The following is a 17846-nucleotide window of genomic DNA, read 5'->3' as shown; positions in this document are numbered from 1 at the left end:
GCGGGGAGGGCGGTTCTGCTTCCGGGTCAGCCCTTCTCTCTCCGGCTGCCGGCGGCGGCTCTCGGCCATGAGGAGCCGGAGCGGGAGGCGGCGGCCGCGTAAGGCCCTGCCTGGGCTGCGGCGGGGGCCCATGGGTTTGGGGTGCTCCTCGGACCGCCGGGGGTAGGGTAGGGTAGGGTAGGGTAGGGTGTGTGTCCCGTCTTCCTCCCCCGCCGCCATGTACACCTTCGTGGTGCGGGACGAAGGTAGCAGCGTGTACGCTGAGGTGAGCCGGCTGCTGCTGGCCAGCGGGCAGTGGCGGCGGCTCCGGAGAGACAACCCTCGCTTCAACCTGATGCTGGGCGAGAGGAACCGGCTCCCCTTCGGCAGGCTGGGTAAGGGTACCCCCCCACACGCTCCCACCCCGGTAACACCACCACCACCACCCCCCCCCCCACGCCGGCAGCAGGGCCGTCCCGGTCCCCGGGCATCCCGCTGGCAGCGACAGCCGAGGGTTTGCTGGGCTCCTTGTCACAGGGACACGGTGGCCGGTCCCGCTTGCGTCGCCGGGAACAAAAGGTGGGGACCGCGGGGGGGTGGGGGGGGGTGTCTCCGTGCAACCGCTTCCCGGCCCCCCCACCCCCCCGGCGGGGTTCTCTGCAGAAACCGGCCCCGGGGACCGGGACCGCTGCCACCAGCTCAAAAGATCCCCCCGCTCCTGTAGTCCTGGAGGGGGTGGTTTTACTGGTGCCCCCCCCCCCCAAAAAAAACCACCCAGGCCAGCTTGGGGGCTGCGGTGTGGTGCAGCAGCAGGGTGGGGTGGAGGGCACCCGGGGACCCCCTCCCACTTCTCGCATGTCGCAGACCCTCAGGGTCGCAGCCACCCCCAGGTGCAGCCCCCACCTCCTGGCCTTGTCCTGCAGTAATGCGCTTGGGGCCGTCGTCACCATCGCAGGGGGCTTCAGTCACCCAGCGAAGTGGTGCCAGTGGCAGCCCCTGGCCTGGCGCAGGGCAGGGACGTTGCGGTGCTGAGCTTAATATGTTTATGGGGGTGTTTCTACGGTTTGGGACAGGTGGGGGAACGGGTGTGAGCCAGGCACGCTCAAACCTTCGCCTTGGAGCTGAGGCTGGTGGGGATGTGCCTCTGCAGGGGCTTGGTGGGCATGACGGCGTTCCTAGTGCTGGCTTGGAGCAGGGGGGGGTTATTCCAGAGGCTCTGTGTGTGTGTATGGCCACACACCCCCCACCTTTTCCCCTGCTGTCTCACTCTCTCTGTCACACTGCCGGCACGTGGGATCCCGGGACCTTCCCTGTGCAGGCTTGTCCCCTCCCTACCTGCCATGCACACTGCCTGTCCCGTAGCAGGCAGGGCTGTCAGCACAGCCACCCCGGCCCTCCACCCTGCCAAATGGGGAAAAGCCCAAGAGCAGAGAGGGAGAGTGCCATGCACTGCCCACTAGCAGGGAGAGCCAAGCCAGGGGCTGGCAGCGTTGTAGGGCACAGCGGGGAGCAGAGATGCACTGTCATTGCCCACGGCTGGAGGCAAGCCGGCAGGAGCCGCAAGGCTGGCAGGTCTCCGTGCATGGTGCTGGCTGCTGTGCTGGCTCCTGTCACCAGGCCTGTGAGAGCAGATTTGGGATGAGGACACGGCAAACCCCAGCAGAGCAGTGTGTTTCCCTCCTGCGGTCCCCTGTGTCTGCATCTGATGGCTGGCAGGACCCTCCTGGCCTCCCTCCCTGCCCTTGGCCCTGGTTTCTTCCTTCCTGGGGTGATTTTGCAGCACTGCTGCTGGCTGCAGAAACATCGGAACAGGAGCAGTCCCCTCGCCCCAGCAGCTCTGGGGCAGGATGGCTTTTGCAGCCCCTTTCTTGCAGTTGCGACTCAGCACTGCCTGCTCTTTCGGATTTGCAAGTCACCAGCTCCAGCACCTCTTCCCTTTTCTCCACATGCATTTGTGAGTGGAAAGTCCCTGTCACATGGCGATGCCATCTGGTCACCTCCTGGCATCAGGGTGTCTGCAGCAGGCAGGGAAACACCGTGAGAGGCTTAAGCAGTGAGGATGCTCACGCACTCTGTAGCTGGGCACAACAAGCAGACCTGTGCTTTAATGTGGCCAGCAGGCAAGGCCTGTGAGCATCGGGCTTCATTGCAGAACGAGTGCAGCTCTTTGATGTGAGCAGTCCTGCACAGCATGTCCAGCTATGGTGGGCTCGTGGCCATCTCTTACTAACCCCTTCCATCCTCGAAAAGAGCCCTGGGTGATAGAAGGGCTTCAGCGAGCCCTTCAGCATGTGTTGCCATGGGATGCTCGAAAATTCAAACCGTTTCTCACAGCCAAGACACATCTATAACCCGTGGAGAGGGACCATGCTTTGGCACTGCCTTCGTTAACCCATCCTCCTTACAGCAGGAGCTGGCTGCCTGAAATCAGTAGATTCAGACCAAAAATAACATGGTTATTTTGGTACATCTTCCAAAAAGCTGTGTCTTCTCTGGTACATCTTCCTAAAGCTGTCCTCCTGAGCAACTGTTGCATCAAAGCTGGCTTGATTTGGTTTTCCTAAAGGCTCTACTCAGGGGAAGCAGGCATTAATGTGGGGGACTGTGGGGATTTGCGTTGCTCGGGGGCTAAGCTAGATCATTTGATGTGGGAGAGGGGTAGAAGTGGGGACTCTCAGCGTGCACCGCTGCCTCTGTCCAGCTGCAGGGACTTCTGTTGCTCTCGCGGAAACCCTAATTCTTGGGGCATCATGCCCTTAACCTGTGAGTGTCTGCATCTAAGTCTGTATCTAATGGAAAAGCAGTTTGTGCTAAGAGGAGGGAAAGGAGGAGGAGGCTGCAGAGTCCTCATGGAGCAGAGGATGCTGGACTACGCCCTGCCAGCCAGTTTGCTTGGTGCCATGGCAGCTTTTTAACCCTGCTAAATGCATGGTGCAGACCTCACAATGTGCCTGAGAACCCATTCCCCTTCCTACCTTGTGGTCCCTCCTTGCTGACCACCAGACTCCATGTTGCAGCCCACTGCTCCGTGGAGATGCTCAGGGAACCAACGAGAATATGCCTCCCAGCAGGTCACTTACCCAATAGCAGTGACTTCAAAGCAGGTTTCAGCCATTTCCGTCGTCCTCCTTTCACCAGCCCCATTTCTCCATCACTGGTGGGATCTCCTTCTGGACCTTGATTCCTCCAGGAACCAAGCAAAATCGATAAACTGGAAAGAGAAGGAAATTTTTCAGTTTTTTACTAATTTCTTTCAGTAAATTAGTGCCTGGTAGTGCTGGCTACATGTTGAAGTGCCTGGAGTTACAGATTTTTTCTGGAAGATGGTTTTCAGCTGTTTTGTATTTAAAGATTTGTGAATAAAATAGTGACCCAGGTCAGGGCCATGACTTTGGGGTTGAAATAGATATTCATTCTCTGTTGAAATAGATATTCACTCTCTGTGATCTTGCAGCTGCTTGGTCTTTAAGGTAATGTTTGCTCCAGGCCTTTTTTCCCAGGCAAACACCAAGGAGGACAGCTAAAACTCTGAATCCTTTTTCAGGGTCCAAGTCACTCCCATGAGCATTTTTTTGAAAAGAGAAGGTGAAGATGGAAGTAAGTGCCATGCTTGGGGGAATCCCCCTGGTCCTAGGTTATATCAAACCAGAGCAGTTTTTCATCATCGTTTCCCTGTTGATGCTCTTGTCAGTTGTTGTCACCAGTGACCCAGGTATTGCTTCAGGCATCACTCGCCTCTTGCACATCTGTGTTCGGCTGCATTGGTTGTGTGGGAGAGGCTGTGTGGCGCTGCCCAGATTTGCGTTACCCTTCAGACAACTGTTGCCATCCTGTCCACCCAGAGAGCTTCCAGCTGAGTGCAAGCGTTCGTGTCATGTGAGAAGGTGAAGGAAGGCAGGCTGTGGTGCAAAGTCCAGTATTGGTAAGGAGGTACCCATCTATTTGGTGCTCTGGAACTTGTGAGGCCACAGCTGGATACTGGGACCAGTTTGGGACTTTACAGTACAAGAAAGGCATAGACACCCTGGACCGACTCCAGCAGGGGATTGTCAGGGGAGGCAGGATGGCAGTCAAGCACTGGGACAAGGACCTGTAGAAGCAGTAGGATCTTCATCCTTAGAGCTCTACTCAGACTTTGACCAAACAAGAGGTTGGAGCAGAGACCCCCAGAGGTCCCTTCCCAACCCAGCTATCCAAGGGGGCTTGCTGCAAACTGTCAGAGGGAAGCAAGGCTCCAAATCTTTTAACGTTTCCCAGTGTTTTGTGATTATCAGGTCCGACAGGGAATCCTGCTGTATGTGACAAAGAAACAAGGCCCTTGCCTAAACTATGATCTTTGTATCATGGTGTGCTTCCCTGCATCCTCTTGCTGCATTTCAAAGTAGCTGAAGTCTTGGCTTTTAAAAACTGCCACCAGCAAATGGGAGAATATTTTTGGGTGGTGCTGCCAGCTCCCAGTGTGAATTAGGAAATTGTTATTTTCCCGTGGAAAATGGAAGTGTCAGATTCAAACCAGACTTGGGTAAATGCATGGTTTTTCATAACTAAAAGAAAGAAGCCACAGGAGCCCGTACCAGCTTAAAGCCTGTTTTTGTGATGCAGGGCAAGGAAACAGCCTCCTTTCTCTTCCCTACTGCACAGGTCCTTTGCACCAAGCAGATGTTTTTTCTTCATTAATTGAGAAGTTTGTCTGACCTCTTTGTTTCCCCTTTTTAGGCCATGAACCTGGACTTGTGCAGCTGGTGAATTACTACAGGGGAGCAGACAAGCTGTGCCGCAAAGCATCTCTGGTGAAGTAAGAAATTCACTGAAATGTTACATGGGATTGACAGAAATTTTTCTTCTAACTGTTGTTGAGTGTTGAACCTGTTCGGAGGGTATTTCACAGAACAGCTGCCCTGGGAGTGTCCTAGCATGTGCTGTCTTCAGACTCCCATGCTAGTCTCTAGACTGTCTCTATCTGCATGCACAAAGGCCCCTTTGTAACTTGAGGGGAAATGCATTTTCCACTGAATTACAGCTGCTTGAAACCATAGAGTGTATTGCATCAGATTAGAACCAAATCAAAAGAAAAAAAAACCAAACCCACAAGCATATCTGTTCTTTTTCATTGTAGACATTTAATTAAAACCTACTCCTTTTATACCCTGTTTCATACAGAGATGAGACACTAACATGCCTTTAGCTAATCAGATTTGTTGGTCAAACAAATGCTTGGAGACATCTCCAGGAAGAGCTCTGGGAGTTATTTCTGCATGACCAGCCATGCCAGGGTCTCCTGGGGAAATGTGGATGAGCTTTCATTGTAGATAACCCTCGTCCCTGTGCAAACTCTGCGGCCATTAGGGCATCTTCATGCCAGGGCTCTTGGTCTCCTTCAAACATTTGATTCCACGTTAGTGTCTGTGCTGCCTATTGCTGATGCAGTCCTGCAGACTGTGTGTGCTGATCTGAGGCCTCTCCTTCCCCTCCGAAGAACCTGGTCCCAGTTGCTTTCTTTACAGTGGTGATGGTTTTTGTTAGGAACTAGCAGAGTGTTTTTTAAACAAGCACTCACGGCATTCCCCAGCTGGCTTTTTCTGCGGCCCATGGTCTAGAGGCAATGCTGACAGTGCTTGCACACCTGTTTTTCTCTCCTGAAGCTTGGCTGACCTTTCTAACTGTGGGGTCACCCATGCATCAAGCTACTTATGAACCCGAGGGACCACAAATGACATTCCTCAGGGCTCCCAGGGTGTCACTGACTGACTGCCATTTCAACAGAGAGGCACAAATGCACAGAGAGAGTCAGCAAGTCATGAGCTCTGCTTTTGGCCTTAAGCAAAGCACAGAGTGAGCATTCAGAGAGGCAGACAGCTCCCTTGACTGAAAGAAAATAGGCCTGGGCTCCTGCTAACAGGCGTTTGCAGGCATCTCTAGACATTACTGGTAGGAGAGGTGTGCCAGAGTGATCAGAGACTGCATGATGCAAGGGGGATCGCAGACACCTTGGGACATGAAACATGTAGCTGTGTCCTTGCTTTCAGTGGGTTCCCAGTGGTCTTCATCCACAACTGGAACACCTGATCAGATCTCAGTGAGGATGGGATCAAGAGCTAAGCATCAGCACAGAAAACATTACTGCTTTGGCTTCCCTTTTGCCTGTTGTGATCACAGCATCCTTCCTGCCCCATTCCGTGTTGGCAAACACACCTCCTCAGTTCCCTTGTGCAAAGATGATGCAGGGAATGTACCACAAGCTCTAGTCACATGGAAACTTTTCTACTGATTGTTTCACAATTTCTGTAGTATCTACAAAACGTTTAGTGAAAGCGTGCAGGTCTGGTTCAAAGAGCAGTGCTTGGCTGCAGGTTGGGGTTGCCATGATAGCTTTAGGAAAACCCTGATTTCAAGGGTCTAAGGAAGATACAATAATTTGGCACTGACTTATCTGTAAGCTGCTATTCATCACCAAGCAAAAGAGCCCAGTTAATGATGATTTTTATTTATTAAATGATGTCCATGCAGGTGGGGACACTCTGGAGATTAACAGCCTGTCTCTCTTCACCCAGGCTAATCAAGACAAGCCCTGAACTATCGGAGTCCTGCACGTGGTTCCCCGAGTCATATGTGATTTACCCAACAAACTTGAAGACCCCTGTGGCTCCAGCACAGAATGGAATTCGCCATCTCATAAACAACACAAGGACAGATGAGCGGGAAGTCTTCTTGGCAGCTTACAACAGGCGGCGGGAAGGCAAAGAAGGCAACGTGTGGATCGCCAAGTCCTCAGCTGGTGCCAAAGGTTCATTCTCCAGCAAAACAGGCCACCTTCTCGTTATTCCTTACTCTTAACTTGATCGGTAGAGTCCCGGGGTTTGGCTGAGCCCAGCTGATATCTAGCCTGTCTATGAAGGGCTTCACCTGCCAACTCCATGCTGGTTAAGCCAGCATAGGGCTGTCCTTTGCTTGGTAGCGTGGGGCATTGTAACATGCACATGCTACCTAGGACATGGATGGCAGTGAAAGGACCTCGATTTTTCTACACGTGTGCCTCAAAATATGGGAAAGTTTGCTGCAGGGAGACAGCAGCAGGGACCAGCAGGCAAGGGGAATGTGGAGAGCAGGAGATAACAGGGAGCAGAACAGGATATGGGAAGGAGGGCAGCAGGCAGGACAGCAGCCTTCAAGGGCAAGGAGCCCAGCTCTCCATGCTGCAGCTAAGCCTGGTTTCACCTGGGCAGAAATACTGCTGCTTGTCTTTGAACTGAACCCAAATGCCTGGTGCCAATGGCCTACCCATGGTCACACTGAGAGACTGGCTGAGCATGCACGAGCTCAGTGCATCGAAATTACACCTGAGCCTCAGCGGAAGGCACCAGAGCAAAGACAAACAATGCAGTGTCTGTATGACCCTTTAATTTGAATAAGGTGATAGATACCTAAGTGATAATGTGTCCTTTCTTGTTCCAGGGTCATTGCATCATTTGCTCTACAGAAATAAAGAGCTATTAGATGAGATAGCTGGACATAGCTATAGATGTAATGCTTTGGTAACTATGTGCTGTCTGCCAGTTTTGGCAGTATCACAGGCATGTTATCAGAACGGCTTTATGAAAACTTGCCTTGCCATGTGTGCAGAACCCAGCCCGAGGCAGGACCTGGTCTTTTCAAAAGGAACAAGCTCACGTGTATTACTCTTATTTACAGAGTCACTTTTGATGCAGTCTTTCAAAAATCACCAGAGAATGTGAAAGCCAGAAGTGGCTGATGCTAAAACTGTCCTTCATGCTGGCTTCCTTCACTGCTCTGCTCTCTTGGCTGTGTTACCAAGAAGCATCAGAAGAGTACGCTCATTTTCATCAGGGATGAAGGGGAGATGAGTCCTTTCATTATGCCAGTGAGGGAATGTGTTTCAGTGTGGTATAACTGTCTGGCAAAGAATCAATCTGGGCAGTTGAAAAGGCCATTGCTGTGGTTCACTGCAGGGTGGGGAGGTTTAAACTCTCCACATACTTTATTCAAGTGTGATCCCATCTTTTCTGCATTAAAGCAGAGTAACCTTTCGTATTCATCAGTGTGCTGTAGAACTCAAGCTGGGAATTAAAGTGGAAAGCAGAGCCTCATGTTAATCTTCTAGAGGGAAGTTTTAAATGTCTGGGGATTACTTCTGATGAAGAAGAAAGCTTGTCAATGTTAATTGCCAAGGCAGATCCAACTCAGGCACAGCTCCTGACTCGGGACAGGTCTAGTGGAAGCTTGGTTGTCCATCAGTAAAAGGAAAATTAAAGGTTTAGGATGTCCTGACTTGAAAGTTGAGAGATTTTTCAACTGTGGCTAGCGGTTTTGATGTTTTCTTTGAGAGAAGGGACAGCTGCCCCACATAAGCTTCTTTCCTGCCTCACTGGGTTGCTGACTAGGTGCACAGTTAAGCTAACCTCCCCCTTGATTCACCGTCTGTCCAGTGCAGAACAGGTGCCTGCTGATTTTTTTCCCACTGCAGGGGCTTTTCTGGCTTACAGAGATGTTGTTTCCCTCCTTCCCCCAGTGCACAGCCTGTGGTTGTACCAATGCAAGCTTCTGCCTGGCTCTGCTGTGATCAGGGGACTAAAAATCTTGCTCCCTGCATAAAAGATGGGTGAGAAAGACACTTTGATGAAAGGAATTCCTTTCTGTGGAGGATGCTAGGATGGGTAGGGGGTCGGCAGGTCTGGGAAGCTGTGACTCACAGGTATACAAAGCATGGAGCAGTGAAAGTACCTGCAGGGCTGTGTCGACAGTGACCTTCAGAAGTCACAGCTAGGAGCGTTTTCCATGGGATGATCCTGTCAAACCCTGCCTGTGCTCCAAACCTGTGTTCTCCCTCTGATGCCCCCCTTGAAGAGTGTTTGTTTCTTTTCACTCAGTATTTCCTCCAAAACACCCAGCACAAAATTAAGACTGAAGTCATCAGCTTTAGTCCAAAAAGTTAACTAAATGCCTGAAGTCTGGACATAGTGCCAGAGAAGTGTTAGATAATTCTAGCTGAGCTGGTTTATCCCTCATGTGGCACCATGCCATCGCTTTATCAAATCCCAGAAGGGATATGTTCTCTCTTCATTGTTCTGCAACAGTGGTTTCATATCTGGACTCTTGCAAGAAATGAACAGTGGCAGCTTCAGCCAAAATGTGGCAGTATTTAAACGGCACATCTAACTTCTTTAATGAAGAGCTTCCACAGCAGGGGAAAACACTGACTACAGGGATGAACATTTTGAAATAGTTCTTTTCCTAATTCAGCAATGATTTTAATAGTAACTTAAATGAACTCGGTGAGCAGGGCAACACAGAGCAAGTATGCATGTGTGACTGCCTCTGGCAGCCAGAGAATCCAGGCAGGGGGAGAAAGTCTGAGTATGGAATAATAAACCACAAACCTCCCTCTCCAAATAAAAAAAATTTAAAAAAAGAAAAATCTCACAAACAAACTGCCAAAACCCCTGTTCTCCAAGCTGCTGAAAAACAGGGAGAAACAAAATGAAATTTGACAAGTGCTGAACACGTGCTCCACCTCCCCGTCAAGCCCAGCTGGAAAAAAACACTGGAAAAGGAAACAAAATCCCCCAAACCAAGCAGCTGCCTCACTGCTTGACAAGGTCCCTGTCTGTGGTGCATCCCCTCGCACCTAAATAGCCACCCCCCTGCAGACAAGGCCCAGGCAGGCCATGCCATCTTGGGTACCCTTGGTTTCCATTTGCGTTAGCTCCGATTACTGGGGAGCTGGATGTCCCATGGTGTGGTAACAGGGAGATCCCTCTGCAGATTCACTGCCTGACACTGAGCAAACATGACATCGCTTGGGCATCGACCAGCCATGGGTTCTTGCATGTCGCATGCCTTTTTGGGCAAATGAGCCATGGTCCACTTGGGCCCTGAAAGAGCTCCAGCAAAGGTAGGAGGATCCTCTACCTAATTTTGTCTTTGTCTTTCTGTGCCAGGGGAAGGCATCCTGATTTCTTCAGAGGCTGCAGAGCTCCTGGACTTCATCGATGAGCAGGGACAAGTGCACGTGATTCAGAAATACCTGGAGAAACCTTTGCTTTTAGAGCCAGGGCATCGCAAGTTTGACATCAGGTAAATTTTCTGCTTTTGTAATAATACTGGGTTTCATTTTCATGCTGTTTCTTTTTAAGTCACTGAGACTAGAGTTTGTTCTCTCACCCCCCAGGAGCTGGGTTCTCGTGGATCATCAATATAATATCTACCTCTACAGAGAGGGTGTCCTGCGGACCTCTTCCGAACCATATAACAGTGCTAATTTCCAGGACAAAACCTGCCACTTGACCAATCACTGCATTCAGAAGGAATATTCCAAAAACTATGGGCGGTATGAGGAAGGGAATGAAATGTTCTTCGAGGAGTTCAACCAGTATCTGATGGATGCCCTGAACATGACGCTTGAGAATAGCATTTTACTGCAAATCAAACACATAATAAGGTAGCCAGCTGCCTGTTGCATAGGGGAACCTAACCCTTCAGTGACAGGGAATGCGTATGGACACAGCTGGGAAGCAGACAGACCGACAAGGGAAGGGTTTCAATTGCATACATTTAAGATAAAGCTATAAACACCCCAATGTCATTGCTCAATGAAAAGGGACCTTCGTAGGTGCTTTTCTCTTAAGGGTATGTGTCAGTGTGTCTGCGTTTTGCCAGCTGTGGCTGGAGATGGATGGAGTGAGATCACCTGGTAAGGGAAGACCTTGGTAGGTCAAAAGACAGGGCTGGGAGAGGTTGTGGTTATAAAAGGTATATGGTGTAAGAGGGGAAATGAAGGTGGACTCAAGTCTGCAGGATCTCGCTCCTTCCCCCACCATCAGCGGGCAGCAGCACATCTCGTTGGCATAGGTCGTCTTACTCAGGCCGCACAGAGCCAGCTACCTCCTGGGCACAGACAGTGCCTGGAGAGAGATCTCGGAGATCAGGGTGCCACAGAGAATCCAGGTCCTGACAAAGTGATCCTACATGGTGGAATTTACTTTGCAAGTACCCTATTGCTGTTAGTTACACCAAAGGGACGTGACACGATCTTTAAGGGACTCCGAGGCAAATGAGCTCTCAATGGCAGTTCTTTGGGGACCTGGTGCAGCCCTTTGTGGCTCTGCCTTCTGCTCCAGGCTCTTAATTGCACATCGTGTTTTTTAACTTGCCTAATCCAGTAGTGAGAGTGGATGCTGCTCTCCAGCTCTTTGGGAGTTAATTCAGGGGTGTCCCCATGTGTGTTTTGATGGTTGCAGGATCTCACTTGCAGAGACCTTGTTACCATGACTTGTGTTGGATATAGCATGTAATTTGGGGCAGTCCCAGGGCAGTCCCCTTCACTTAACTGTGCTATGCATGTGCCCTCAGAAGCTGCAGTGCAACAGGTGTGTCTGCAGCGCTTTTAATCTTGTGTTTCTGTTTTTCCCTTCACAGAAGCTGCCTTATGTGTATAGAACCTGTAATCAGCACGAAGCATCTTCACTACCAGAGCTTCCAGCTCTTTGGCTTTGACTTCATGGTGGATGAGGAGCTGAAGGTCTGGCTGATAGAAGTCAATGGGGCCCCAGCGTGTGCCCAGTGAGTAATCAGGTTTCTGTAATACCCTTGCAATGCCACCATTCACACGCCTCACCCAAAACATGGCTGCGTCCCAGCTCCAAGTGAAAAAGGTGGAAGAAAGTGAATGGCAGGGGAGTTTTCCAAGCTAATGCATACCAGACCACTGCTCTAAGTGCCAGTTGATTTAAGTTTGTTGCTCCTGTCTCCATGGTTGGTATCCCTCAGCTTCTTTCCCATGTGAGATGAGGCACTACCCTCAGTTTTTGGACAGATGGGTTTGAATTTAACTTGCGTCATTTTTATTGACACTGTTGGGTTGAAGTTACATTGCAGAATTAACGCTTTGGGGGTCAGGTGGTTTCTCGGTCCCTCTTGTGGAGCCACTGATGACTGGTCTTTACCTGAACACATGATAAATGAGTAGCATTAAGGGCAGCAGCTGGGAGTGACTGAATTTGCAGGCAGCAGGACCCCAGAGCACACTGTGGGTGCTGCAGACATTGGATCAAAGCCTCCACCAGCCACAGGGAGGCTGGGACAGCCAAACAGCTGTGGCCACGAACATCTCTGCATAGGCACAGCAGGAGGTGTTGTTATTACGTGATTGAGACAACTGTGAGAGACTAGAAGTCTTTGCTAAATGGGCATCTGTATCGTATAGAAGCCCAGCAAAACAGAACAGGCTGTACGTCACTACATTAGAATTTGATTAGATTAGATTAGATGTAGATTAAATTAGATTAGATCATCACTAACAGTAGACAAAAAATACAGGTCAAACCTACCAGACAGCCTGTTCAGCAGCCTTTTCAGGGCTAGGGCTTGGGAGCTTTCTGTGTCCAGGATACCCTGTTCACCATGTGCACCGTGGTGCAATACTGCCTTGCACCTCCTTGTGTTGCTGTACAGGTAGAATTTGGCTGTTGCTGGGTGGATTTGGGTTGCAGCAATGCCCTGTTTGCTTTGTGCCTCTATGGGCGCTTGGAAACCATTGAAAGCAGCTGAGGTACGTTTTGGCTATTTGTGGCTTCTCCTTTTAAGGGTTATTCTAATTTATAGCACCCATATTGCACAGTTCCCATTTAAGAGACAAAAATTGGCTGCTGAAAGCAGTAACATTCCCAGGAGCTGAAAAAGCATCTTACTGTCATGTAGCGCCAAAGGCAGAGGGTGAAAGACATTGTTAATCCTAGTAAAGACAGCTTTGGTACTAAAAATGTCCCAGATACCAGCATGTTCAGGGAGGTTACATGTGTATTTCCTTCAGCAGAAAGTGAAGCTTTTGTTAACTCATTTCTCAGACACCTTGTCTCTCTTCGACCTAATCCTGCTCTGCAGGAGCTGTGCCATGGTGAAACACATTCCACATGGTCTTGTGAAGTCTCTGTGCCTGGTCACAAGCTGATGTGCACAGCTGCACCCCAGTGCAGCATTTCATCAAACGTGAATGCATCTGAGCAGTCCCTCTGGGGCACATCCCCACATGAATGGGTCTGGTGTGATAATCACAACTCCCTGAGTTGGAAGGCCTGTACAGGAGGTGCTCAGCTGTTGTCTGCCCCTGTGCATCTTGCAGTGACTCAAGTCTGGGGCCTGAGGGTGTGGAGACTCTGCTCAGGAGCCTGTTCTGATAGTAAACTTAGATAATGTGTTTTGTGGTCCCATCTGGCAGAGAGCAATATTGGGAAATTCAATGAAAAAGACAGTTGCTGGGGTAGGTGGGGAGGAGATAGAAGAGATGCCACCCTCCTCCCGTTTGCCACCCTGGAGCTACCTGTAATGGGAACAGGATCTTGTAGAACCTGCTGGGAAAATACATGTCTATGTAAAAATTGGTCGGGGGCCTGCTGGTTTGTCCTGCCTGGGCATCTGATTCTCTCTCTCTCTTCGTCTCTCAGGAAGCTGTATGCAGAGCTCTGCCAAGGAATTGTGGATGTAGCCATCTCTAGTGTTTTCCCCCTCAATGACACAGGGCAGAAGACGGGCCAGCCATCATCGATCTTTATCAAGCTGTGATCGTGACAGGAATGCCTCTGCTGTGCACAGGGAGAGACTGCACCCATCGGGTCAGCACAGTTCGGTGGCTTATCTCAGTATCATGCCAAAAAGTGATAGAGACAGGCTTCTCTTCTGGGAAATCACGGCGAAAAACAACAAAACAGACATCCACGCAGAGCTGCGATGAGCCAGAGCTGCTCAGATAACTCTGCCTGCATTCACCAAAATCCACTTTAGAAACAGCTCATGTGACTTTGATATCTGAAACAAATCTCTCTGGGAGAACAACAACATAACCTTAAAATGAAACCCCAACAGGGATACGATAATACTGTATTAGCTCCTCCTTTTCTATAGAGATAACATTGGGTTTTTTAAGGGAATTGAGCGAAGAGAACGATGATCTTCCGGGACATCGTGGCTGGGAAGTTGTCCTCCTCCCGCTGTGTTTCTTCTTTCCTCACCTACTGCATCATTAGTGCCTTAGCTCAGCTCCAAATAGGTGACTCCTTTCCTTTGTTCCTGCTCTATTACATAGAAAGGAGCAAGCTCTCTTGCATCGCAGGATGCCTAAAACCAGGAACACCAAGAATTCAGTTTCCTTAGGTCATTTTCCAAGCTGGTTGCCTGAACACCCAGGCAACAGCTGGCAAAGGGGTGCTGAACTGCAGGCGGTGAATTAACCCAAGCAAGGAAGGCAATTTTGTTTATTTATAGCTATCCCTTTTCCTAATGAGATTTGAATCAGTGTCCATCCCAGTCTGATGCAGTTGGATTCTGTTTAAAAGAGACTCACCGGCAGGCTGTAGGATTCCTAGCATCACTTTTGTGCTGGGAGTGTTTCAAATAGCAGAAACCCAATCTCCTCAGTTTCTTCTGAGACACTGCAGTGAATTTAGGCTCTTCTCTTAGCTTTTACCTTCATGCATTTGAGGCTTGAATCTGAAACCTTTCAACCCAAATTATTTTTATCCTATTTGATCCAGCCAATTTTATTCTCCTCCATTTGACAAATAGTGCGGTTTTCTGCCCTGAACACAGTCCACAGCTCAGTCCCAGCTAGGGGGAAGGTGGGTGAGGTTTTGTAGACCAGGAGAGAGATTCCTTGCATATAGGCTTGCCACACAGCTGGGAAGGCAGGTGTTTTGGGGGGTGGGCAGGGGAGGTTAAATTTCCTGAGGTCCCTGAATTTCAGAGCTAACATCTACTCTGAGTATAACCTAAATCCCTGGCGTATTGCCCACCCTGTGAAGTGTATCTGAATTTTCAGCATGAGCCCAGCACATCCCTCCTAAGCCAGAGCTCTTTGCAGAGCACAGTGGCACTTGTAGCAGCAGTGGGCTTTGTGGCAGGTGTTCAGGGCTGTGTTCTGCTGCCTCTGGCAGGGAGAGATGGTTGGCACCAAAGTAAACTGGTTCCTGCTACCCAAAACAAAGAAGAAGAGATTGTGGAGGTTACAAGCTTCTGGCTGCCTGTGTGTAATGGGAAGTGAATCAAGCAGTGGGATTTCTGCCTCCCTCAGAAGATCCTAGTGCTTTGGCATACTCGTCTCTGCTTGTGATGGAGATTTCAGAGGTCTTTGTGCCAGCAGACCATCCTGGCACCTTTCTGTAGGCAGGACTGAAGTGCCCAGGCCTCCTTGGAGTGATGCATTTTGATCATGCTGTCATGGGATGGATGTTCATTGCGACATGCTGTGAATCCACAAGTGGCACCATTTCACCCAGGGCCAGGAGGGAACAGAGTGCTTAGCAAAACCCCACGGAAGCATCGCAGAGAGGGCACATCCCAAAGTTGTCAACACCTGAAGCGCGACGTAGATCCTCATCTGCAGGTGTGTGGCGGATGCAGGGTGCACTGGTGCACACTGAGAAGTGACAGGAGGCAGGAGCTGTGTGAAAACGGGGCTGCGGCTTTGTTCTCCTGCACTGCAAATGCTGGCGGGTGGCTTCGCTTCCAGCGAGATCCCGAGTGCCAGGTCTGGTGTCTGGATTCGGGCCTCATGGGTGTTCAGAAGAGGGACCGTGAACGCGTCAGTTCGTGAGAGGGGGAGCACTGGGTGATAAGCTGGGAGAGGGGTGTGGGGGAAGGACTTGTTGGGGTTTTTTAACCTTACGATAGCACATAGGTGTCAAAATTTCACTGCAGGCCAGGTAAAGCATAGTGGTAACACTCCAAGGTAAAACAAAGGCTGTAACAGTTGTTACTCAACTTGCAAAGTTCACCATGTCTCCATTGGCACTTTCATATTAGCTCATGTGAGCTTAAAAATTACACCTTTTTGCCCAGCAAAGGGAAGATCTAATAGCCATCGCTCTGGTCCACAATGTGCATGAAGTGACAGAGGAGATGCTGGGCTCTCGCAAGCTCTAGGGCAGACAAGAGCAGAGTGCGAAGCGAGAAGAGAAAATTCTCCCCATCATAATGAAATGAGAAATGCTCATTTTCTGGGGTGCTAGACTTATCCTTGTTTTCCCCTCAAAAGGGAAGTCAAAAAAATGAATCACTCTCTTACTGCACAGTAACATGAGATTCCTGCCGACGTAGTGGGATAAGGGCAAGAAAGTTGCCTGGATGCAGGCAAAACAGGAGTCCCCACTGGAGCAGCTGGTACCGCCGGGAGGAGCAGTGACTCAGGAGTCTCTGCCTAACTCAAAGGCCTTTTCTTCCCCCTTTTTCAGCCTGGATTGTGTTGTGGCACGTCAGCAGCTAGCTGGTTTTGCTGCTCAGCTGAAAGTGGGACTTCAGCTTGATGGTAGAGCCATGACCACAGGTGATGCAGCTATTCATACCCTGCCTTTTCAGCTGGGCTTGGGGCAGATAGTGATTCAGGGATGCTTTAATCGTTGGCTTCTTTGCTGAATTTTTCAGAAATAAGCAACAGCCTCTGGAGGAAAACAGCAAGTATCAGATGTATTTATCACCTGCTCTCAAAGTGCTTCCCAGGGTGAAGCACAGGAGGTAAATGATAAAGGATGGAGAGCACAGTGCCTAAGGTCTTGCCCAAAATATTAGCTATGAGGTGGAGTAGAGGATGCGTGCATGGCTGAGGCCTGAGCATTGCAGCCATGGGTGCACCTTGCAAGTGATGCTCACAAGCCCTTGTGAGACTTCTGTTTGTTTCTTTTTTTAGGAATACACAACAATAAATGTTTTCTAGCTTATTTCAGCTAAAAGGTCAATAGAAAAGGTCTTACTCTCTTTCCTGAGCTTTCACAAAGGATGGTGCTGGCTTTCCAGAGGACACCTACCATATTGCAGAACGTCTCTAGTCTCAGTTGTATCCCTTCATGTCAGCCATGAAGGGTTTCAGGCCCAGGTGCTCTGGCTGTGTTTTCCAGCAGGGTCTGGTCTCACTGGACTCTGTGTTTCAGGTAACTCCCACGTGGCTTGTCTCATACCAGGTTAGTCGTGATTACCATGCAACAGCTACTGTGCTCCTGCCAAAATCCGGTGGCCAGCCACAGCCCATGGAAAATGCTGGAGAAGTCTAAGAAAGGCTCAAAAGCCAGTTCGTCCAGGTGGCCCGGCTTCCCAGCCTTGCTGTGACCAGCACCCTTCAGGACTGCTTGCATGTCCCTGCTCCCAGCATTTCTTGTTCTCCACGTCCAGCTCTCCCCCAGGAGAGCAATGCTGTGCCATACGTAGGTTCATAATCATGTCTCGTTGCCAGTGTCCGCTATGGCAACCCTCAGAAAAACCTGGTGTTGAGAGGATGGTGGGGTACATACGGCACTGCCAAGCTGGCAGCCTGCCGGGCTCCGGTTCGTGTCCCCAGCCGCTCTCACGTCAGCATGCGCGTGTGGGGCCGGCGGGCGCCTGAACTCCTGGATCTCCGGTGACTCGATCCATATCTCTCCTAAACCATCATTAAAACATGCAAAGCCCACAGCCTGTGTGGTGTTTCCTTGGGGCAGCGGGGTGTCAGGTCCCCTCGGAAACCTTCCTGGGGGTGCCTGTGGTGAGCTTCGCCCCCTCCCCCCCTTGCCATGTGGGACCCCAGGAGCCAGCCCAGCTCCACAGTGGAGGTTTCCTCACCTCAGAGTGACGAATGCGCGACAGCAGCGTGGCATGAGGGAGGGTGCTGGCCTCGCACCCCAGGGCTGTCCCAGCACCAGTGGGAGCTGGGGAGTGTGTGTGGGGGGGCTGTTTGGGGGTCCAGAGGCAGCAGGGAGTGATGGGGGGGGGGGGGTGTCAAAGCTTCCCCACCGCTGCTGCAAGGGCCCTGAGCCGCATGTGGCTGGGGTGAGGAGGCGAGCCTTGGGACACGGTGCTGGGACTACCTGCGGGGGACGGGACACGGGTGGAGG

The 17846-nt window shown here is 50.6% G+C and overlaps 1 protein-coding gene across 1 annotated transcript; it reads left to right on the top strand.

Annotated features, from left to right (window-relative positions):
• The first annotated feature begins 18 nt into the window (after window positions 1-18).
• On the top strand, window positions 19-17425 carry TTL (tubulin tyrosine ligase). Its single transcript, XM_052806761.1, has 7 exons — window positions 19-374; window positions 4696-4774; window positions 6531-6763; window positions 9936-10071; window positions 10166-10435; window positions 11413-11556; window positions 13437-17425. The coding sequence occupies exons 1-7, from the start codon at window positions 218-220 to the stop codon at window positions 13552-13554; spliced, it is 1137 nt and encodes a 378-aa protein (XP_052662721.1). The 5' UTR covers window positions 19-217; the 3' UTR covers window positions 13555-17425.
• The last annotated feature ends 421 nt before the right edge of the window (window positions 17426-17846 follow it).

The sequence above is a fragment of the Harpia harpyja genome, chromosome 13 (genome assembly GCF_026419915.1).
Source record: "Harpia harpyja isolate bHarHar1 chromosome 13, bHarHar1 primary haplotype, whole genome shotgun sequence".
NCBI lineage: Eukaryota > Metazoa > Chordata > Aves > Accipitriformes > Accipitridae > Harpia > Harpia harpyja.
This window is presented reverse-complemented; position numbering and strand designations above follow the sequence as displayed.